This window comes from Fistularia commersonii, chromosome 21 (assembly GCF_037954325.1).
Source record: "Fistularia commersonii isolate RoL2024-O1a breed Wild chromosome 21, RoL_Fcom_v1.0, whole genome shotgun sequence".
In the NCBI taxonomy this organism is placed as follows: domain Eukaryota; kingdom Metazoa; phylum Chordata; class Actinopteri; order Syngnathiformes; family Fistulariidae; genus Fistularia; species Fistularia commersonii.
In genome coordinates, this window is record NC_141304.1 from 3583971 (window position 1) to 3607628 (window position 23658).

The 23658-nt window shown below is 43.2% G+C and overlaps 1 protein-coding gene across 4 annotated transcripts; it reads left to right on the forward strand.

Annotated features, from left to right (window-relative positions):
• The first annotated feature begins 3200 nt into the window (after positions 1-3200).
• Positions 3201-22179, forward strand: LOC147222095 (caM kinase-like vesicle-associated protein). Of its 4 annotated transcripts, none has more exons than XR_015107804.1 (12): positions 3201-3441; positions 14140-14275; positions 14352-14483; positions 16027-16101; positions 16206-16344; positions 16479-16599; positions 16667-16742; positions 16832-16968; positions 19132-19210; positions 19313-19400; positions 19630-20787; positions 20876-22179. XR_015107804.1 is itself a non-coding variant. In XM_086168734.1 (12 exons), exons 3-12 carry the CDS (start codon positions 14181-14183, stop codon positions 19876-19878), a joined length of 1191 nt encoding a protein of 396 aa, XP_086024860.1. In that variant the 5' UTR covers positions 3201-3441; positions 13856-14017; positions 14140-14180; the 3' UTR covers positions 19879-22179. The 4 variants fall into 4 exon arrangements, 3 of the variants coding, with proteins under 3 accessions (XP_086024860.1, XP_086024861.1, XP_086024862.1); XM_086168734.1 differs by adding an exon at positions 13856-14017 and having other exon boundaries at positions 19630-22179; XM_086168735.1 differs by having other exon boundaries at positions 19630-22179.
• Positions 22180-23658: the final 1479 nt, after the last annotated feature.

A 23658-nucleotide genomic window follows, 5' to 3' on the forward strand; every position in this document is an offset into this window, starting at 1 on the left:
GCCTGTTGCTATGACAACACCATCTAATACTAGGTGTGTAGGAAGGCAGAGAGACACGGCTGGAAATTAGCACTGTGCTCTCTGCATGTTTCATTATTGGATATTTCTCCTGGACAGGTCTCTGGACCAGGCTGAGTCCATGTGTGGAGATCTGAAGGGTGATCATTTATGAATAATCCACATTGCCTTCAAGAGGAGACCTTCTGACAGCACACTAGTTACTAGTTAGTTCTGACCTCTTCTGATGGGAAGATCTTGAAACATGTGGCTCTGATTTGAGTCCTAGAAAAGTCACTTCTTATTCAGTCCATATTTGGCTCAATGAGAGGATGATCCAAGAAACACTAGGCTGGTTCTTATGTGTTGCCTGAAGCTCCAGAAGTGAGTGGGACCTGAAAGACCTGCTGCCACCACTATTTTTAGGACCGTAGTAAATATCCATTCTACAAGTGTTCTACTCAATTTCATGTTTTCTTCTTTTTTGTCTCCAGAGTTTTCAATGCTCTACATGAATTGAATTTCCATGAATTTGACTTTCAATTTGAATTGAAAAGCTGTTCCATGATATTGGACCTTCGACCGCCTCGGTCAGTCCATGGTGTTCAGCTGATCGTCAGCTATTCCACCAGTAAACCACACAGGCTGTGGTTTTACATTTGCAGAAGCAGATTCATAGGATGTCCACCTTCTCGATCAGCCACACTTCCAGCTCCTGGGAGTCAAAGGTCATGTCAACTGATATTGTCTGAGCTCCAAAATTCACACTGGAATCTCAGACTCACTCCAATCTGCGCTGCGGACAACAGCATCCTTGTGTTGTGGTTGCTATGGCAACACACAAAAGCACCAAACGTCCACCTGAAGTGTGAGGGTAGCATTGCAGGCTTGGCATTTCTCTTCCAAAGTCTGTTTATGTTGTTTGTATTGACGGCTCTTCTGACCTCATAAATCCACGATTAACTGAGAGAGGTCCGGTCTTCTGAAGAGTTCTTCGACTATGACGCCTCATCAAATGGCTTTGTCCAGTTCATTTATAAATCGATCGTCTATATGGCTGATAATTGAGAGTATCAGTGATCAGCCATAGGTTTCAACAGACAGAACCTCCATTTCAAGATAAATGACTTGCTGTTCTGCCGTTGATGTTGTCTTCTGTGCCTGCTCCTCAGCATCGGAGGTGAGAACACGTTGATTTTCCTCACAAAGTGCTGGGAGATGTGTCAAGGTCTCCTCTGACGCTGTGAGAATCATTTCTTCATCCTTCAAAGTTACCCGTCACGGACCCCATGGTTCTGGTTTCTATGACAACAAAGTTGAAGTATTGGTTGACTCATCTCTCACACGTACAAGGAGAGAATGGTGGAAAAAACACGAAATAAGCGTTCAAATGAAAAACGTGTTTTCTTCTCCAGCTTTTAAAAAACTGATGAGAACAATATACCTATGAGCCATCAAGGAAAGAAAGCACTCCAAGAATCTTTCATCTTTAATTCATCTTTGATTCAAAGAACTTGACACAGTGATCACTGATGGAATCATCAATTGAATCATTGATAACAACACATCCCCCTTCATCCACGACCCTAATTCAGCTGATGAGTAAAAATGGAGTCTCAAAGTCCTCAAGAACCAAATAGTGCAGATGAACCTTCTTTTAAGAAGAACCTCGTGTCTCCTGAGGCCAAAGACCACTGGTCTTTAGGACCAATGGTCCTGCTATCGGAAACAACTAACATTGACATCATTAGTAGATATACAATCAATATGCAGCAGAACACGGCTGAGAACAAGCTCTGGGCTCTTTTACAGAGAGATGAATCTCCTTCCAACAGGTTGCCATGGTGACGAATCACCAAAATGGCAGATGTCGGTGCAGCTTCTCTCTTGGGCAGCAACCAGACCTGGACTTTGAGCAATCAGCTGGGTGAGCCTGGGGTCACATCTGTCAGGTCAACCAGGATCTGTTCTCATAAGCTGTGGTCCATTCTCTTCTTTGTTGGTTGTCCTCCTGGTATCTGGATGCTCCTCTGCATCTGCTTGAGATGGTTATGATCTCTACCTTGAAGCAGTTCTCTGGCTGTCTGATCAAAACAGGACTGAGGACCATTCCTTTGTATCCACTGATATGAGCAGGTGGAGAAGAACATCCACCCTCTGGCCAGGTTGGTATCATTGGAAATGCAGCGGAGTGTTTGTCACTCCTCGGAGGAGCTGATTATATAACCTAACGCCTTTGTCTGCTTTCCACCTGGAACTCCTGCAGGTCCTCTCTGCACCTTAAAGATGTTCCTCCCCTCAGCCGCTGAAACAAAATGAATTCTGATGGGAACACGGTTTTGCCCTGCACATCTGATAACTCCACCTCCATCCCCATGAGGGGACATTATGGCCTCCACCTCCATTCCATGGAGGAGAGCTTCACAGCCTCCACCACCATCCCTGTGAGGAGGACATTACGGCCTCCATCTCCATCCCTGTGAGGAGGACATCACGGCCTTCATTTCCATCCCTGTGAGGAGGACATCTTGGCCATGTTTATGTGGAACCCCAGCAAATCTCTGCTAGTAGGAGATGCTGCACTGGGTTTTAAAGTCTGAGCAGCAAACACGCAACTGGAGCTGTGTGTAGAATCTTAACATTCTGTTCTCCAAAATCTGTGGTCATCCAGCAGTGACCACCTGACTCCTCCTCTGTGCTTCACTCGCCTCTGAACAGAAGAAATCAAAGGGTGGACTGAACATCATAGGGTTTAAGTGGTGAGGAGCAATGAAGACTGCAAGCTGCTGTCTCTTCTGACAGCTGGACCTGTGAGGACCTTCAGCCCCTGAGCTCCATCATGGATGCTTGCATCGACAATTGACCCCATGACAAACTGTAATACTTTGACTTGGGAGTGTGTGTGGGAAATAACATCTATTTGAGAAGGTACCAGCAGGTGTGACTCTTGTTCTGGATGCTTCTTTATTGAAACTGACCGAGTCCAGACGTCGACCTGGACCCAGACTCGGACCGTGGTAACTGTTCTACACTGAGAGTGCAGGTTTGACATCGTGGTTTGAACAGGCCGGAAGTCGGTCTCGCCGACTGACACCCGCTTCCGGTGGCACGTGGACTGGAGGCGCGCAGCGGTGCGCCCTCGACGCGCGAAAAGCCTTCCAGGCCATCAGACACTCTCCGCCTTGGAAACGGTCGGTGCGCCGGGAGCGCGCATCCACAGGCGGGGGGCGTTGTGCGAGCGCGCGCCTCCCTCCCGTCCCAGCTGCTCCTGCGCACGCCGGTCTCCGGTTTCTCCGGTTTCTCCAGTCTCTCTCGTGTCTCCGGTCTCCTCGCACTCCACTCACCCGAAGGCGAGCGGAGCCGCCGGAAATGATCACCGGTTGCCAGTTCTGACACCAGACGATTGAACCGCCGCGGGCCGGACGTCAGCTGACGCCCCTGAAGGTGAGTGGGCGCTAGGGCGCAGGTAAGGGTTGGAAGAGTGTCTTTTGGAGGTGTGTGTGATGGAGGCTTGTAATGGAGATGCGAGGATTCTGTTGGTTTTGTGTAAAACTTTCCTGTCCGCACCGACCCCTGAACGGTCAACGCTCCATCAGCTCCACTTACTCCATCCACTCCACCTGCCCCGGGTCTGTTGGAGACACACAGCGCCGTGCACGACAACTTTAGGCTTCCATCTGGTTGAACTTAAGAACGATTCTTTGTCCATCAACCCCCTGAGTCTTAAATACGGTTCGTAACAACTGTGCGTTCACAGTTCTCCTCAAGAATGTTCTCACACTGCTCCTGCAGAACCTCGGTTCTCCACCAGCAGCGAAGGTGCTTTTGTTCTTGAGGGTGGCTCTGGGCGCAGATGAGATCTTCAGACCCCTGCTGCAGTCTGACGCTGGAGCTCTGAATCCACTCAGCAGGAATGATGATTGGTTTCTATGACAACAGGAATATTCTCAGTCCCCCCATGAACATGGAGTTATTCTTCAAGAAAGTTTTTGAATGTTCATTTGATGCTTTGTACTGGACATCATTGTTAGGTTTGTTAGGACATCAATGTTAGGTTTGGAAGCAGCTCCCAGATTGACCTAAGCTGTGGAGATCGGCGCATACAGTGCTGCCCAGTGAACACCTTACCAATCAGTTAACCTTGGCAACAAAACAACCTCATGAGCTAAATGTTTACCCCAAAGATTACAAAAACCAAACAACATCTGATGCTCTAACTGACTGCATTAAAGTACAGACTCATCTCCTGGTTGTCTGGAGGCGATCTTAAGCAGGAAGTGACGTGGAGTCTTCTGGGTTTGGCTCCTGTGTTGGACCATCTGCCCACGAGCATGGTGCCCCTTTGAAGGGACTTGGCCTCCACTGACAGAAGATCTGGTGTGCAGCCTCTGCGTGATGCAGCATTGACTGAGGGACTGCACTCCAGAACATTATTTTTAACCTGAGACTAATCCCTCTCTGCTCCATATGCCCTTAGAAAACTCCACATTCATATTTTGCTCAAGGGTTCAAGTCAGTGCGCACCTACAAGGATCTGATGTCCTCCTGTCCACCTTGTTCTTACCAGAAGGTAAACTAATCTGTATCAGGCAGCAAGGTGTCACACACATGACTGAAATACACAGTTCCATCATACACGGTACCGTAATTTTCAGGATATTGAGCGCACGTGAATATAAGCTGCAACAAAATAGATATATAATTGTAACATGAGATATTTACCAAAAAACTTTTTTTTTTAATTTTTCAATAAATACATACCGGTAACATCCACAAATATGTACTGAAAATGCGTTTTTTCCGAACAGTGCCTGTAACATGGCTGATGAAAAAGATTAAAAATAAACAACACAAGGAATAGTCCATCCATCCATTCATTTTCTATTCCCGCTTTGTCCTACTCCAGCTGATCGCTATGTTTCTCCTCATTCTGCGCATTTAAGTAATTAAAGTCGTATTTTTCAGTGTCGGAACTGAATGCCCTCAGAATTTTCCAAAAAAATCCATAAATTAGCCGCATTATTGTTTAAGCCGCAGTGTTCAAAGCTGTGAAAAAAGTAGCAGCTTATAGTCTGGAAATTATGGTAGTATGATACGCAGTGCTGTGATACATAGGAACATAATACACTGGCAGAAGTAAAATACACAATACTATGACATGCAGTACTATAATACCAGTGGCGGGCCGTGCATTTTACACCTAAGCCTTCAGTAGTGTTCCGAATCAATCCCCCGCCCATTAATTAGTTTATGGCCATAAAAAAAAAATCTTATTATGCAGAAATGCAGTATAAAGAGAGATGCATCGCAGATAGAAAACCCGCGTAGTGTTAAAATTCGCTCACGGGAGCGCATCACGTGACGACAAAGGATGTCCTCCTCCACTGACACCCCCCGCGCGTAATCGATCGCGCACCCCGTGGCTTTGTCCGGGGCGCAGCCCGGCACCCCAAGTGCCCAAATTCCAAGAAAGTGTAAAATAAGTCCTTATTAGGAAATAAACTCGACCGTTGAGGCGACGGTATGAAATGACCGCGCCTCCTCGGCTCGGGGCCAGAACCTCCTCACCTGCGCATCCGCTGGACGCGTCTCAGCGGGTGTCCAGAGAGGGTGAACGATCCTCTCGGGGTGACATATGGTTGAAATGTGATTAGTTACATGCTTTAGTATGAAAATGCATGTCTGGAAGCGGCACAACTAGGAGAAAAGCTATGAAAGGAAGTGAACAGACCATTTGGAATTACTTAATAAGTATTCATGGACAAATTCTAATTAACGTTTGTGATTCAGATATTTTTTAAGACCAGCAGAGAAGGCCTTGCAGGCCCTCACAGCCCACCACTGTATAATAGTATATATAATATACCACTATGATACTCGGTTATATGATACAATCCTATAATACACAGTACAGCAATGTTTCCCAACCTTTTTTGAGCCACGGCACATATTTAATCTTAGAAAAATCACATGACACACCACCAAATAAATATGTCAAAAACAATTACAATGAAAAAGAATGAAACTGTAGTCTCAATTTACCTAGTGTGAAATCGAATATATCTAATATATGTAGATTTGTCGAGTTGCAATGCAAATTTACCAGTGCAACTTTTTCAGAATGCCTTTCAATGTCTGAAGAGATGCCATCAATATGTCCGGAAATGGTATTATTTGGAAGGGTGACTTGGGCAATCTCTATTACAGTGCCAGAACTGAGTATTTCTTCTACTATGATTTCGCAGACAGGTTGTATTAATGTCTCTGTCATGGTGTGTGGCTGTTTGGATTTAACGATGAGTTCAGCAACTTTGTTGCTAGCTTTCAGAGCTTTCTCACTCTTGGTGATTTTCTTCAACAATGCTTCCTGTTTCTCAAACTGTTTACGCAGATGAGTAAAGTAGTCTGTGTACTTATCTTGAATTGAAGGGTGTTTAGTTTGAAGATGGCATTTAAGTTTGCTTGGAACCATGGCACTATTGGACAGCTTTTCTTGCACACCAGGCATAATGGAGTTGGAGTTGGATCTGTAAAAGTGAATCCAAACGCCATATATCTTTCATTGTATTGTCTTGAGCTCAGCATTTTTACTTTCTTCTGACCACTACTCATACTTGGACATTCATCTGGGTCGTAATGTTCTTCGGGACCAGAGGGTCCTAAAGAACACTACCTGTTGCCATCTAGTGGAGGAGCATTTAATTGTTTTTCCTGTAACTGCATGCTGCCCACATAGATAGACATACAAAGACACATTATTTGCGCTGAATAAATACTTTTTGACTTATCAGGTGAAAGTGGGCATTTTTCCATAGCACACCTGCTATAATACTCCATACTGTAATTCACAGTATAATAATACAGAGTACTACACAGTATTACACATTACTTCCATGCTCAGTAATATAATACACGCTAAAATAATTTACAGTACAATTGTAGTTCTTTTCCTTTTGGCTTTTACCTTCAGGGGCCGCCACAGCAAATCAACCTCCTCCATCTAACCCTATTCTCTGTATCCTCTTCTCTTACACTAACTACCTTCATATCCTCTCTTACTACATCCATAACTCGTCTCTTTAGTCTGCCCCTAGACCTCCTGCCTGGCAGCTCCAATTCCAGCATCCGTCTACCAATATATTCACTATCCCTCTTCGTACATGACATAACCATCTCAGTCTGGCTTCTCTGGCCTTCTCTCAAAAACATTAACATGTGCTGTCCCTCTGATGGACTCATTCTTGATCACAGTTTTTATAACCCTGTGGTAAAATCTAAAATCTACAGATGCATAATAATGATCATAATTCATACTTTATTAATTCCGCACAGGGATTTTTTTATGCTATGTATAAACAACATATGTTGCATATTTTAAATCACTGAACAACTGCAGAGAAAATTTTGAACTCTGATAAAAAGATATTGGGCTAATGGTTATTTTTACGCAAAATACTTGATGTCTGTTTGGGTCCCTCTAAAGCTGAACTTAAGTTATCCACTGGCAGCAACCCAAAAATGCCATCCTCTCTCTGTTGTCACACTTTTACTGGCGCATGCAGTTGCTTATCAAGAGCGACAAAAATATTTGAACACGTTTTATTTAGATGTTACAAGATCGGCATAATGTTCAAATTTAACATTACATTTTAAAAATGAACAAACTAGAATAAAATATATTTTAATTAAATACTCATTTATTATTTTCAAAAGTCACAGGGAGCCATATCAGAGCGGTCAAAGAGTCGTGGGTTGCCGACCCCTGGTGCAATGCATGCTGGGTTGATGAGGTAAACTGGTTGCATTGTGCTAACTTTGGCTCACCACTAGTGTTAACTTTTGCTCGATAAGTAGAGATTATACAGTAATAATGACACATTGTGCTTCTTCTTGGTGCAATTCACAATCTAAGGGAAACAAAGGGACCAATGTTTGTCTACACAGCTTTCCAAGGGACAAGAAGAAAAGAAATTAGTGGGAAATTGCTTGTGGACATACAGAGATTCCTCAGGACCCGTAGCTATGTTCTTACCACTTCTTTTCCGATGCATTTGACACATTTCACCAAGCTAAGATGCTGAAAGAGCACACTGGTGCTGCTAGTTTTAAATGAAGACTAAAGCCAAATGTCATGCTTACAGTTTTTTATCAAAAGCTTAAAAAAAGGAAAGGAGTGAAGGCCGCTCGAAGAAATGCCACAGGCAGGAGATGCTGGATGTTCTTCTGTGAGGATGTCAACAACCCCCTACTGCAGAAGTAGATGACGAAAGTCATCACCATCAAGATCACATCGGAAGCTGACGACGAATCACCTGGTCTGTCAGCACAGCTGTCCAAAAATCTATGGTGAACAGCCACTGACAAAAAGTGGAGCTCCATACTATGGACCCTGTTGGCATAGATACGCAGTTGCTGCACACACACAGGTGACTGTGGCTGACCCTTGCTTCTTCGTGTCTTTGCTCATCCTCATTTTGAAGTTAATTTTGACGTCTGTCTTCAGCGTTATTCTCCTTGCTTATGTCTCTCTCACGTTCAAATTGGAAGAGTTGCACAGATGACATGTTTTTGCACAGCAGGGTGAATGGGACTGAGCTCAGTGCAGATGTAAGCAACAATGTCTACAAGTGAAACACTTTTTTACAATTTTATACACACTCAGATACAGTGTGTTCAGAAAGTTTATTGTCCTTTTTATGTAGATGATGCAGATATTCATCAAATTGGACAATACCATCTTGGTAACCAGGGATCTCCTTAAAAGTCACTTCATGGACAGCGGCGGCCCTATCGGAATCAAACACTGAACATGCTTGCTCCTAACTCAGCTTGCAACACAATGCAAACTTGATGCACTCAGACATCAAGGTTCCACAGTATTATAAATTCCTGAATTTCCCCCCAGTTTTACTCTTGGCCATTTAGATTTAGTTTACAGATGAACAGAAGGGAATTTTGCACAGGAATGTTTTCTGTGACCTATGGATGTGCACTCTAATCAACTGCGCTGTTAAAGAAATGCACCCCGATTCAGGACAAAGAAAATAAATAATTCAAAATTAAACCCGTCATGGCTGGGTGGAGTTCAGTTGTCAGGAGTCACTGTTAGGGGACAATGTGACTGCTGGGCATTCCCTCAGAGCTGAAGGACGGCGATGAATGACTCCCCTTCCTTCAGGACAGAAATGGATCAGGGTTTTGTTTTCAGCATTTGAGTGAGGAAACTTGTGCATTCGTAAGAGACAAGTCCCTCGAGTCCCTTGTTCTCCCTACAGTTCAATTTTCTTTGTTGTGCATAAGGCTGTGCATAATACCTGTCTGGGATGGAGTGAACAAATAAATGAGAGCTGAAAAGAAAATAGTTTTATCCCTTCAGCTATTCGAAGAGAGTCATTGTGGGAATTTATCATTATTGTGACATAAGCTGGCCAGACAACATGTGAAGGATGTTTCTTTAGAAATGTGAAAATTAATTGCCAAACTTTGTATGTAAGTCTATACTTTATTTCTCACTTTGCTGCCCATATCTTTAATAGTTACAATGTAATTGGTATTTGAAAGTAAGGTGTAAACAGATATTTATATAAATTGTAGATCTGCAGGCACACAGATCAAGTCTGGCCCATCATTAGACAAAGATAAACATATTCTATGCTTTCAATCACTGTTTTTCATGTTCAGATCTTCTGCAGAGTCTGCAGTGAGTATTTAGAGATACCAATGAAATCTATACTATCTATTGTATACATAATATTTATGATAATAAGTGACGTGAGCCAGGTTCGTTTTGATCTACATGTAATCTGATTACCTCCAGTGCTGCATGTAGTTTCGGTTTTATCTATACAGATTTTGAGCAAAGAAAAGGAGCTGCTTTCCTCTCCAGATCCAGCTTATTAATGTCTCTGTCAGCTTTTCTTCTCGACCAAGAGCTCAAACACGTCACTTCAGAATGTTTTAACTTTCCCCCATTTGTTCTGCAGGTATATCCACTGCCATGACGATGAGAATATAGAGGAATGAAAAGGAATGTGAGATATTGTGATTTATTGATCATGGCTTAAATTTCATTTTCTCAGCTTGCAGGAATGAAGATCTTTGTAATTAAGTTTGGTTTTGGTGATTTTTAGAGGTGTGAGAGCGTCATTTTCCCCCTGAACCTTTGAGGTACTTCTACATCCACACTGATTCCTGACGTACTGTTGGCTTTGGAGCAGTTACTCTGAGAAGAAGTGTGTGTGTGTTGCCATTGTCAACGTGAATAAAGACCAGGAGACAAAGAGTGAGCAGGTATTGCAGTGCTGATAAGAGGCCTCAGGTGAGACTTGTCTGTGACCTCCACTGAGGGTTTCCAGACACTTGGAGCAATCCGCAGCGGTGCTGTGAATATATGAAAATGTGAAAATAAGGGCAGTAACAACCTTGTAAGGAGTAGTGGGTCAAGGGAGGAAAGTTGAAGGTCTTTTTAAATACTGATCAATTTAAATCAATTCTTCCTTTTCATTTCGTCTTTTCCCTTCAGGGGTTGACACAGTGACTCAACCTTTTCCATCTTACCCTATTCTCCGTATCCTCCTTTCTCACACCAACTAACTTCATATCCTTTATAACTACATCGATAACTCTTTTATTTTGGTCTTCCTCTAGACCTCCTGCCTTGCGGCTCCAATTCCAGCATCCATCTACCAATATATTCCTCCTCTGCACATGACCAAGTCTGGCTTCTCTGGCCTTCTCTCCAGAACATTAACATATGCTTCTTCCTATGATGGACTCATTCTTGAACCTATACATTCCTTGTCACGCCCAAAGTGAACCTCAGCATTTTCATCTCTGCGACCTCCAGCTCTGCCTCCTGTCTTTCTCTTCAATGCCATTATCAAAACCATACAGCATGACCACTGTCTTGCATACCTTTCCTTTCATTCTGACTGGTAGTCTTCTATCACATAGTACCCCTGACACTTTTCGCCACCCATTCCAGCCTCAATGAACCCATTTGTTTACATCTTTTCAACAATCTCCATTGCTCTGGACTGTTGACCCTAAGTACCCTAAAAGCCTCCAACTTCTCGATCTCCCTTCCCTGTAGCCTCACTGTTCCACCCAGGTTCTTCTCATTTACACAAAATTATTCTGTCTTGCTGCGGCTAATCTTCATTGCTCTCCTTTCCAGAGCATACCTCCAACTCTCAAAATTTTACTCAGCCTGTACCCTGCTGTCACTGCAGATCACATTGTCATCTGCAGACATCATGGTCCATGGATATTCCTGTCTAACCTCATCTGTCAGCCTGTCCATCACCACTGCAAGCAAGAAGGGGCTCAGAGCTGATCCCTGATGTAGTCCCATCTCCACTTTGAAGTTCTCTATTACCCCTATAGCTGCTCTCCTCAACGTCTAACCGAGCATACAAGTCCTTGTATGCACTTCGTTTTGCCTTTGCCACCTCTGTCTTTACCTTACGCTGTACCTCAATTTACTTCTGTCTGTTTCTTTCAGTCCCCTCAGTATCCCACTTCTTCTTTGCTAACTGCTTGCTCTGTATATACCCCTGCACTTCCCAATTCCACCACTAGGTCTTTTTATCTACTTTCCTTCCAGATGATACACAAAGTAATCTCTTACCTGTCCCACTGATCACATTAGCTGTAGTTGTCCAGTCATTTGAAAGCTCTCCCTGACCAACTAGAGGCTTTCTCAACTCCTCCCAGAAAACTATACTCCTCCCTTTTCAGCTTCCACCAATTGTTCTCTGCTCTGCTTTTGTCCTCTTGATCTCCCTTGTCACCAGTCATCCTACAAACCACCATCCTATGCTGTTGGGTTACACTCTCGCCTACAACTCCTTTGCAGTCACTGATCTCTTTCAGGTTACCTCATCTATACAAGATGTAGTCTACTTGCATGTTCCTATCTTTGCTCTTATACGTTACCCTATGTTCCTGTCTTTTCTGGAAAAAGATGTTCGCTACAGCCATTGCCATCCTTTTAGCAAAGTCTACCAACATCTGTCCTTCTGTATTCCTATTGTTAGGTCCATGTCTAGGGCTGGGAGATAGAACAAAAGGTTGGGGATGAAAGTATGCAGACACAAGTTAGATAGAGCGTATATTTATTAAGTACCAAAAAAAAAAAAAAAAAAAAAAAAAAAACACGATAGAAAGCATAAAGCGTTTGGCTCCTAGCATCTCTCTCCCCGGAATGACATCATGGCCTGTATTAAAGGGCCAGGACCAATAAGGAGCTGCAATCAATTACCAAAACACTCTCAGCTGCTCAGAACTACCTGCAATATATAAAGAGGGAAATAATTGCCACTAAAGACGACACCCGAAAACAAATAGTGACCCCTTGAGATGTAACACTCCCACCACCAAAAATCAGCAGCTGTTGAAAAACAGGCATTATTCACTGCATGATTGTGACACCGTGTCAGTCAGGATATTATCACTACCCCTCTTGTACTTAATCTCTAGTTTTCTTGTACTTAATCTCTAGTTTGAAGCCTTGTAAATAAAGTGACCAATGCATGATGCGCTGGTTGGCGCTCTTCCTTTTAGAGAAAAAGAGACGAGGGTTGTGGTCAGTGAACACAGTGAAAGGTGCTGCAGTGTGGAACCGAAGTACACTTCGAAATGTTGTAAAGCTAACAGCAGGGCTTGGGCTTCCTTCTTGATGGTACTATGGTTTATTTGATGTTTCAGAAACTTTTTCAAAAAGTACCAAAACTGGATTTCAAATTTGCCCATCACTTCTTCATCACCTCTATTGCCTGCACCAACATGTCTATTTAAGTCTGCACCAATTACCACTCTCATCTCTGGTTATATTCAGCATCACTTGATCTAACTCATTCCAGAACTTTTCCTTCTCCTCTAACTCACATCCCACCTGTGGGGAATAGCCACTAACAACATTGAACATCACACCTTCAATTACCAGTTTCAGACTCAAAAGTGTATCTGACATTCTTTTCACTTACAGAAGATTCCTAATAAACTCCTCCTTCAAGATAACTGCTACTCCATTTCTCTTCCTGTCAGTGCCATGATAGTACAACTTAAATTTAAATCAGTTAAAGAAAGGAAGCAGGGAAGCTGACTTCACATGTGGGCGTATGAATATTTCTTAAACATCCTGGCTGTCTTCATGAGTGTCACTGTGTAAGACCAGTTCTCTCACATGGATAAAACAAGTTTCCTTCCCATCTTTCAGCCCCTGGTGGATTCTTGGTGAAAGTTCGAGATGTCTTCATCCTCAGGACTACAACAGTGTGGAGTGCTAACCATTTCTAGTTTAAGGCTTGGAAGACCTCAAGCATGTTTACCTTAAAATCACAGATTACCTTCAAACGTCTGAGCTCCTATTAGTGGTCAAGAACTTGGAGAACCGAGAGGACTCCGACACAGACACAGGGAGAACATGGAGACTCCTCTCAGAAGGGCCATCTGTGGGATTCCAAACAGGGACCTTTTTGCTGTGAAGTGGAGGTTCTGCACTACTGCAGACTAGGTTCTTAGTTTGACTTCAGATGTCCTTAGGAATTGAAACAGTCTTCTCTACCCTGTGGTGACTCGCAGTGTGTTGATGGACAACATACCTGGACTGTCCTGGCGGCCAGATGCCATGCTAAATGCATGAAGTGTGATCATCCTGACTCTCATGCGTCAGGGACGGAGCCTCTGGTCCATCCAAGGTGTTTACCGATTCATTTCACAGATGTTTTGTTCCCATATCTACAGCAGGATTGTCCATTCTATGCTTTGTTTTTGGCCGGTCAGAAAGCCTCGACTCTAACAGTACATCTTTACGTGCTATAAATGAAAAGTATATGATATTCAGTGTTTTCCACAGCTGGGAGGGGAACATCTTCGTGGAATTTTCACTGTCTCCAACTATTTACCCAAGGTGAAGACAGATAGAAGGATTGAGTGGAAAATATTTGTGCTGCGGAAATTAGAGTGCAGAAGCTGCTGCTGCAACACAGACCTGACTAAGCCAGGAGAAACCACGCAGGTTCTCTACACAAGACTGACTTTTATCTGATTTAACAATGTGATTTTTACCCGTCACTTTGTCTTCAGAACAGACCAGACATTTCTGCTGATGAATAATGAAAGTCTCCCTGCTTTCAACAGGTCGTTGTGGTCAGATCTTCCCAGGTTGGGTAGGAGCTGCCATGTCTTTTGGTTGTCTTATGCTGGGTGAGAAGAAGGATTATAGTAGTCCCTCAGAGGTGGCGGACAAATATGACCTGGGACAGATCGTCAAATCGTGAGTACAATTACATATTCCCATGTCAAGGTGAAAGACAATATTCACGCTGGTTCTCCTTCTCTTTCTTCCACAGAGAGGAGTTTTGTGAGATATTCCGTGCGAAGGACAGACACACCTTGAAAATGTACACCTGTAAAAAGTTCCACAAAAAGGATGGAAGGAAAGTGAGGAAAGCTGCGAAGAATGAGATACTGATCTTAAAGATGTAAGTGAGGCTGAATCTCCAGTTGTCTGCTGTCCTCAAAGATGATTCCAAATCTTCTCACACCAAGACATATTTCATCTCCTTATCTCTTTGTGATTTGTGATGCTGGACTCTGCCCAAATGGGAGCTGTAGTTAGCAGCCAGATCCCAGACTTGGCTGTGGGGCCGGCGTGGATGGTGATGTTATTGCATATTTATTAATTCATCATCTATACTTATAATGGGATCAGTGTTGGGGCCTATCCCTGCTGTCACCGGGTGAGAGGCAGGTTCAACCTGGATTGGTCCATCACAAGTACACATATTGAGACATACAACTATTCACCCTCTTATTCACACATCTGGACAATGTAGGGTCTCCAATGAACATCCTGCATGTTTTTGGACCGTGGGAGGAACCTGGGAGAACCAGGAAGACCCCCACCAGACACGGGGAGAACATGGAGACTCCACATTGAAAGGCCACCCTGTGGGAATCCAACCAGGCACCTTCTAGCTGTGAGGTGGAGGGTCTAACCACTGCACCATCATGCTGCCAGCTATTGTGTAATCATAAGTAAATACGGCAAAACATCAATAAATTCCTCACCTGACTTTGTTACTGATGACTACCCGACTGGTGATCTATCAGCTATTCTCCCTCCAGATCTGTTCTCCTTCCAGTTCTCTTCTCAGAGGCTGCATTTCTTTTTTTTAATTCTTATTTGATTTAAAAAAGGCCATTTATACTACCTGTACCTGGACATTCTGACATGGTCTCGCAGACCACCAGAACTCATTAGCAAACCTAACTTGAGCACCAGGCCAGGCTTCAGACTCATCAGCGCCAGTGTTGACAAAGGTGTTAAGGTCCAGGAGATGGACAGGTTCTTTTGAGTGAGGAGCACTGCAAAGTAGCGTTTGTATGTCAGATGGCGCCTCCACCTTGTGGACAGATTCACATTACATTTATTTACATTAGAAGCAACCAATGGGTTTCTTGATTTTGAGTGGCTGCAGGAAGAGGTCAGGCTGTTCTTCATAACAGATGTTTTAAAGGCCCTCCCTCCCAAGTCAATTAATGAGGATTTCATTAACTTCATTTTCACAGAAACACTGGAAAGATCTGACACCTTGTCACCAATCAGATAACCATTTCCTGCCAAAAACAGGAAGTGAAAGTTCCCAAACACAAAGTTTTTCACCACAAAGATGCTCAGTGGGAAAACTCATCCGTCCTTCTCGAGGGAAGGACCACCTGTAGAGTCCTACTCCAAGTCACGCAGTCCAAGATAGGATAAAATAAAATAAGATAAGGTTCCATCCCTCTTCCAGGGTTCATACGGGTGTTCAGGAATAATAACATGGGTGAAGGAGGAAGATGAGGAGGAGGAGGAGGAGGAGGAGGCTGGTTCAGTGCATCATTGGATCTGAGAATTGCTTTCCTGCCTTTTTAATGACACTGAAGGGACCTAGTCTGATGCCTGCTCCTGGACTGTCTCCTCCTTTCTTTTCTCCTGTTTTTTTGCTTTGACTCTCTTTTTCTTTTTTCCACTTTTCAAAGGATAAAACATCACAACATCCTCCAACTGGTTGACATGTTTGAAACTAAGAAGGAATACTTCCTCTTCCTGGAGCTGTAAGTATATCTGCCACCTCTGAACAAAGTGCCTCCACAGATAACGTGAACATGTCCCCTTATTGGGAAGTGCCAGCTGAGGACTTTGTCTTCCATCTCCTCAGCGCCACGGGCAGAGAGGTCTTTGACTGGATTTTAGATCAGGGATACTACTCTGAAAGGGACACCAGCAACGTAATGAGACAGGTGTTGGAGGCTGTCGCTTACCTCCACTCCCTGAAGATTGTCCACAGAAATCTTAAGGTATTTGTCTCTGCTGAAAACCAAGACCCTTTAGAGTCACCATCAGTGATCCATGTATGAATAAGGACCCTGAAAAACTGAACATACATCCAAGTGTGTGAGTCTCAGTTGAGTGCAGCTCTTTTCTTGTCCAGCTGGAGAACTTAGTGTACTTCAACCGATTGAAACACTCCAAAATTATCATCAGTGATTTCCAGTTGGCCATTCTGGAAAACAGACACATGAAGGATCCGTGTGGAACCCCAGAGTATCTTGGTAAGTCAGCCCGTCCTTGTGCCGCCATGAAACAGAAACAACCCGCACCCACTGAACCTTTCCATAGCTCCTGAGGTGGTTGGCAGGCGAAGATATGGAAGGCCAGTAGATTGTTGGGCCATTGGGGTCATCATGTATATACTGTGAGTGTTAATAATTCATTGATTCATCTGCCACTTGTTTGAACATCAATCATCATTTAATGCTCATATCATCCACTTTGACTTGACAGTTTGTCTGGGAACCCCCCTTTCTATGATGATGCTGACGAAGATGACCCTAATAATCGAGACAAGAGCCTTTTCCTGATGATTTTGTCTGGAGACTATGAATTTGACTCACCATACTGGGACGACATTTCAGATTCTGGTGAGCAGAGAGTGATCCATTTAAAGGAAGATAAACAGACACCCTTAGGCCTCTCCAGTTTGCTTGGCTCCACCCCCACCCCGTGTTACAGCAGCCTTTCCTTTCTGGTGGATTCTTCTTAGACTAATTACAGCCTCAGTGAAACACACTGACCAGTCTAGTGCTGATGGTATCATTATGAAGAAGGATCTGAGAAAGATCTTGAAGAACCAGGTGATACCCATAAATCTCAATAACTGCAATGGGGGGAGGAAGGGGTGGATGGACTGACAGATCAACCACTGGGTGTTAAAACTGATTTGCCTCTGTGGTGTTGGTCATGTAGCAGAGCAAACATCAGAGATCTCTGATGTTGTTCCAAAGTCTGGTGGTCCCTGACACTGACCATCCATTTTTTGAGCCAACATTTAGTCATTAGGTGTTAAACTCTGGCCCTCTGACCAAATTTGGCCCACAGTGTAATTATAGTTGGCCTGCGAAGCCATACCAAATGACTATTAGAGCTGGCCCTCCGGTATTATAGCCTACAGCACATGTACCGCTAATACTACAAATCCCAGAACTGGTGTTTCGTCGCAAAAATTACAACAGGACCCATAAATGCCCTCTCATCTGTTGACTTTGGTCATAGTGACCTTACACTAAGACTGGCACCGTGCTACCCCTCCGAAAAATGGCGACAATAAAGGCGGAAAACAGGAGTTCTCTGGACAGGCGGGAGGCAGAATATCTATTTACATATGTACAAGATAGGCCTGTCTGTCTTGTATGTGGAGCTAACACTCTAAATACAACACTATGAAATAAAACACCAAGACAAGTACAGGTAACTGGACATGACTCAAAGGCGCCAGAAAGTAGAAGAGATGAAAAGAGGTTTGGTTTCATGATTATATATTGTGTCGTATTAAGCTTTACTTGTTTCATGTTCCGTTTTTAAGCAAAATGTTACAAAACTTCTTTTCAATAAATGTCAATGTTGGCCTGCAACTTTGTTCCACATTTGAATTTTGGCCCACTGTGGATTTGAGTTTGACATTCCTGATCTAGTAAGTCAAAATTGGGGAGAGGACTTCCTACCATCCTCTGAGCTATCCTCACCAAGTACTTCCTGTTCAGTTGTGCAGCTCCCATACCACACTGACAGAGGATCCCCTCTATTGGGCCACTGTATATGTTCAAGAGCAGCTTCCTGATGAAGAAGAGCCTTTGCAGGCCTCGCAGACAATCATGGCCCACGACTAGGTCCAGTCGTGACAGGGGCCATTTGGGCAACCGCAATCCCCCAGCAGAGCGTGCCGCTGCCCTTTAGGCACAGGAGGCAGAGATGATGGAAAGTAACTCAGCATTACAAATGGTAATTATGCCTATAGGGATCTTGATTAGCAGCCGCTGCTGCAGCTGGCGCCGATTACGAATCGAACCCAGCTGTGAGACCCTGACATGATGATGTTGGTAGCATCACACTTCAGCGCTGCTTTCATTCCTGATCCACTGTGAAAGCGTTTATTCGAATAAACCTGAATGTGTGAACATGTCAATCAGCTGTCTGTGGTAAGTCAGGACACACTGATCACCAAATCCAACTAGAGAGTAGGCCCTGAGAAGATGGTTTGCTCTGAAGACTTGAGTCATGTATTGGGAACCCAGTTCTCGGATCCTGCTCTCAGGGTGATGGAGACTTGGGCCAATCAGATGCCAGGAAAACATCAGAGACCTTACCTTGGACATGGCTGATTGATTGATTTGTTGATTCATTCATTCAGTCATTTTGCACATACTGTCTTTGAGATGCTAAAGGCAGAGCTTTGGAGATGAAAAACAGAGAAAAAATATTGACCTTAAAATTATCTATTTTGTAAAAGATTTTAATTGCACTTGTAACTTTTTACCAGCAGACCAATGACTCACTCACTCAGACATCCCATCGTAGGATGGCTGAAAGGACTGCGGTCCAAGCAGGTGGGGACATCTAGTCATGGTTATGGTACGTGATAGCATAATTAGCCACATACCCACCCTTGTCAGGACCCTCTACTGGGATGAGTAAGGACGACTGTCCTGGATCTGAAAAACACCCCTCGATGTCATTTCATTATTTCGATTTCAGCTCCAGGATTCCTAAAGTTACAGAAGCAGCTTCACTGTTCTTGTCATTTTCAGCTAAAACCTTGGTTGCATCATTGATGGACGTGGACCAGGACCAGCGGCTGACTGCACAGGAGGCAATTGCCCATGAATGGTACAAAATAATAGAAGCACAACTAATGTTGTGTATTTATTCTGTAAATTCTACAAACCCCATTATTCCCTGATTCATAAACTGTTTTCCCTTTTCCCTCAGGATTTCTGGAAATGCAGCTTCAGACAAGAACATCAAGGATGGGGTTTGTGCACAAATAGAAAAAAACTTTGCCAAAGCCAAGTGGAAGGTATTCCTTCACATTTTCCAGATACTTCACTGTCTAACAGCTAGTGTGTTTTGATTGGCTCTCTGTTTGTCCCCTATTCAGTCCTTGTGAACAAATGTGCCCAGTATTGTCTTCAGGAAATTCCCACATATGTAGTCTGAATGTTCTCTGGTATCAGATGAATGACTGATAAGGTATGGCAATGGCATCATTTAATAATTCACTCACTAATTATGGCAACCTTTCACAGAAAGCTGTGAGAGTGACAACCCTGATGAAGAGACTTCGTGCCTCTGAGCAGGGGGATTCTCCAGCCTCTGGTGCAGTCGGAACTCCCAGCACAGCTGGCAGTGCTCTGGCCTCTGCAGCCAGCAGTAGTAGCGAAGCCATCCCTGCCGGCATGAGAGCTGCTTTGAGTGAAAGGGTGACAGACACACAAACGGCCGCTGTCCCTGCAGGCAGACACAGTGAGCAGCCACAGGTGACAACCTGCAAATGATGTCACAAAGAAATGCAGACTAGCCATTGTGCTCTTTGACGACCACAAAGCGCGTGATTTGAACAGTGGCCCCTTAAGATATGAATCACTTCAGATACCTTAAGATACAAAGTGCAATTTGAGGAAATGTTATTGTTGAAATCCCGAAAAAAATTTCATGATGCAAATATGAGACAGCGAAAATCAAAATTTGAAATTCGCATGGTATGCGCCAAGTGAGCTTCCATACCTCAAATACACTACATGACGCTCCCGCATCATCTGCATTGGCATTGGCATTGCTCACTACTTTCACCTTGAACATTGCCTTGAAGCTCCCTGCATCCCTTGGCCACTTCATCCTGGTGGTTCATACAGTACACGTATCTTGTGTCGCGTTCCGAGCTCATGTGGCATAATTTTATATCTTTATGCTTATTTTGTTTATTTTTTTAAAAATCATCATGGGCCCTAAGAAAGCTAATGGTAAGGCAGGTGGTGAACCCAGAGTGAAGATGCTTTCTTTAAAAATTTCGCAAGAAATAATAGCAAAGCACGAACATGGTGTACATGTGACCGATATCACACGCGAATCACAATGCATCCACGATATGTACCATCCTTAAGCAAAAGGAATCTATAGAGGTACCAAGGGCAATACTATTATATCGCCAGAGTCTCTTTAATTAAAGAGTGTTATCTAGCGACAGTGATTCAGAGAAAAAGAATCAAAAAAAGATTAACTGGTGAGGAAAACTAAAATTTTGATATAAGATTTATGTTAAGTTAATTTTAATTTAATAATCACCATAAGTTTATTGTAATGTTAAGTTCATTGTAAGTGTACATTTTTTGTTCAGTGTCCAGGTTCATAGCCTCTCCCGCACCATCGTAACCACTCACTGCCATCTGCAATTGTCTATGTCTGAGGTAAGGATTCATATTACACTATAAGTTTACAATAACAATGATTTTTCTTTTTGATGTCCCTTACATTATTAATATCCTTCTTTTTCAGGGTTTTTCTATATACATATCCTTATTTTGTAAGCTTTGGTGGTAGGAGAAGTGTTGAAAAATTAATTTGTTTTTCTGTTGTTTTAAATGGGGAAAATACGAAAAAAATCAACATATGAACCCACTTCTAGAATGAAATAAATTCATATCTTAAGGGACCACTGTACTGATAATATATGGCACGATGATGAGGTGCAAAGTGGTCTCTCCCATAATTACCATTTGTAATGCTGAGTTACTTTCCATCATCTCTGCCTCCTGTGCCAATGGTTTTGTTGAATAGTGTTCTCTATACTTTGCTGTTAATTTGTGTATGCGTCCCTTTAAACGTAGAAACAGAAGTAGCTCTACTGTTGTGTCCTCTCCCTGAAAACCTTTCGGTGCCCAGTGTAATTTACTAGATTAATTCAATTTCTTGTCTCATTGTACAGAGAAGTCTGTCTGTTTATCAGCAACAGAACACCACATCTGGAATCCGTGTCTTATGATGTCACTGTAATTTTCAAAAAATCAAGTAAACTGATCATTTCATTTAAATATTTGTTTAAAATTGTCCTCTTGTTGAAGTACTTTACCAAATCAGGAGATATTCTCTTCATAGTTCAGCCAATTTCAAGTATTGGGATGGGCACGGTGTGTGTCTGGTACAAACATTTCTGTATTTGCATGAAGGGAAATAAAAATATGCTGAAATTGGTATCAAATCCAAAGAATTTTGAGAACAGAAACATCAGGTTAAAAAAGGCCGATCTTTGGATTCAACGTCACAACTTCTGGCTATATTCTGTTTTGACTTGAATGCAGTCCAACTTCAGCCATGTGACATTCTTGAAAAAAGAGACTGCTTTTATTCATTTATTTATTTGTTAAAGTGCCTTAATGTTTGTTGCAGGAACGAACTAAAATGTTTCAGGAGAAAACAGTTTAAAAGCTTCTTAGAGTTTTGAAATGTTTTAGCTGTTTTCTTTTCCCAGCTTCTCATTTTTCTGTCCTGAACTGCTTTTTTCAACCTTGTTTTCTTGATCCAGGAAAACTAGACTGTGCAGTGTTGGTGTTTTGTTGTTCTTGTGGTGTCACTTGCTGTTAATTAAGATTTTGAAGATCAAGCCCAATTCGGTTTCACTATGTATATTTTCATCATATATGTATAGAGTTTATTTTTTTTTCTCTGTGAATGTAGCCGAGCTAAAAGGTTGCTACAAGCTTGTGAAATTAATAAAAGAGCAATACTAATATTGCCACAACAGTGCCATTTTTCTCAAACATCCACTGTGTTGAATGGAGCTCCCAAGAATAAAGTGTTTGTCCCCGAATCCATCTTTGTTTACTTCATGGTCATTTTTGTTCCGGTTGAAAGACTTGGAAAAAGAACCTCCTTAGTGGGGCTTAACTCAAGAATAAAAAGCTGTTGCAGACAACATTCATCAAACCCCTACAAATACACACTTTCTATAGTCCATCCATCCATCTTTCCCTGCTTATCCGAAGTCGAGTTATGGGGGCAGCAGCTGGAGCAGTGAAGCACAGACCTCCCTGTCCCCGCCAAATGGTCCAGCTCTTCTGGAGGGACCTCAAGGCATTCTCAGGCCAGCCTTGAGACATAGTCTCTCCAGCATGTCCTGGGTCTTCCCTGTGGTCTTGATGGACATGCCTGGAATACCTCCCCCGGGAGGCATCCAAGAGGTATCCTGACCAGATGTCTAAGCCAACTCATCTGACTATTCTCTATGTGGAGGAGCAGTAACTCTACTCCGAGCTGACGGATCTTCTCACCCTATCTCTAAGGGAGAGTCTATCCACCCGATGGAGAAAACTTATTTCGGACGCTTGTATCTGCAATCTCATTCTTGTGGTCACTACCCACAGCTTGTGACCATAGGTGAGGGTGGGAACGTAGATCGCCTGGTAAATTGAGAGCTTCATCTTCTGGCTCAGCTCCCTCTTCACCACAACAGACTGGTACAGAGTCACTGCAGAGGCTGCACTGATCCGCCTGTCAATCTCCCGCTCCATCCTTCCCTCACTTGTGAACAAGACCCCGAGATACTTGAACTCCTCCACTTGTGGCAGGACCTCCTCCCCAACCTGGAGTGGCCATTCCACTCGTTTCTGGTTGAACACCATGAGTACCTCTTTCCCATAGATTCATTGTATGGCTCATCAATTTTATCCCTCTATAGTTGCTGCAATTCTGCACCCCCGCCCATCCCACTTCTTCTCCATTCCTCAGACATCTTCTCATTCTCTAAGATCCTGTTAAATAATCTAGCCAGAATTTCTACAAATGCCTCTCCTAGACACTTCCACATCTCCACAGGTATATCATCAGGACCAACTGCCCTCTTCATCCTCCTCACTTCACTTTTACTAATCTCTGCTACTTTGTGGTCTACAATAGTCAACTATTCTACCCTTGCCTCCCTTTCATTTTCCACATTCAGCTCTTCAAAGCACTCTTACCATCGTCCCATCACCCTCCTCGCATCTGTCATACATTTCCTTCGCTATCCTTAATCGCCCGGACCTGTTGTACATCCTTTCCATCTTTATCTCTTTGTTTCACTAACCTGTATTGGTCATTCTCTCCCTTCTTACTGTCCAGTCGAGCATACAAGTCAACCTACGCCCTTTGTTTTGCCTTTTCTACAACTATCATTACCTAATGCTGTATCTCCCTGTGCTCCTGTCTGTTATCTTCAGTCCTCTGAGTATCCCACTGCTTTCTCCGTATATACTCCTGCACTTCCTCATTCCACCACCAAGTCTCCCTATCTACTTTCCCTC

What these genes read in the sequence shown, in the direction of transcription:
- LOC147222095 (XM_086168734.1), top strand. Translation starts at nt 14,181, where the DNA reads ATGTCTTTTGGTTGTCTTATGCTGGGTGAGAAGAAGGATTATAGTAGT. An exon ending in GGGGTCATCATGTATATACT is followed by an intron (nt 16,743 to 16,831) that starts GTGAGTGTTAAT and finishes TTGACTTGACAG; the next exon opens with TTTGTCTGGGAACCCCCCTT. An exon ending in GGACGACATTTCAGATTCTG is followed by an intron (nt 16,969 to 19,131) that starts GTGAGCAGAGAG and finishes TGTCATTTTCAG; the next exon opens with CTAAAACCTTGGTTGCATCA.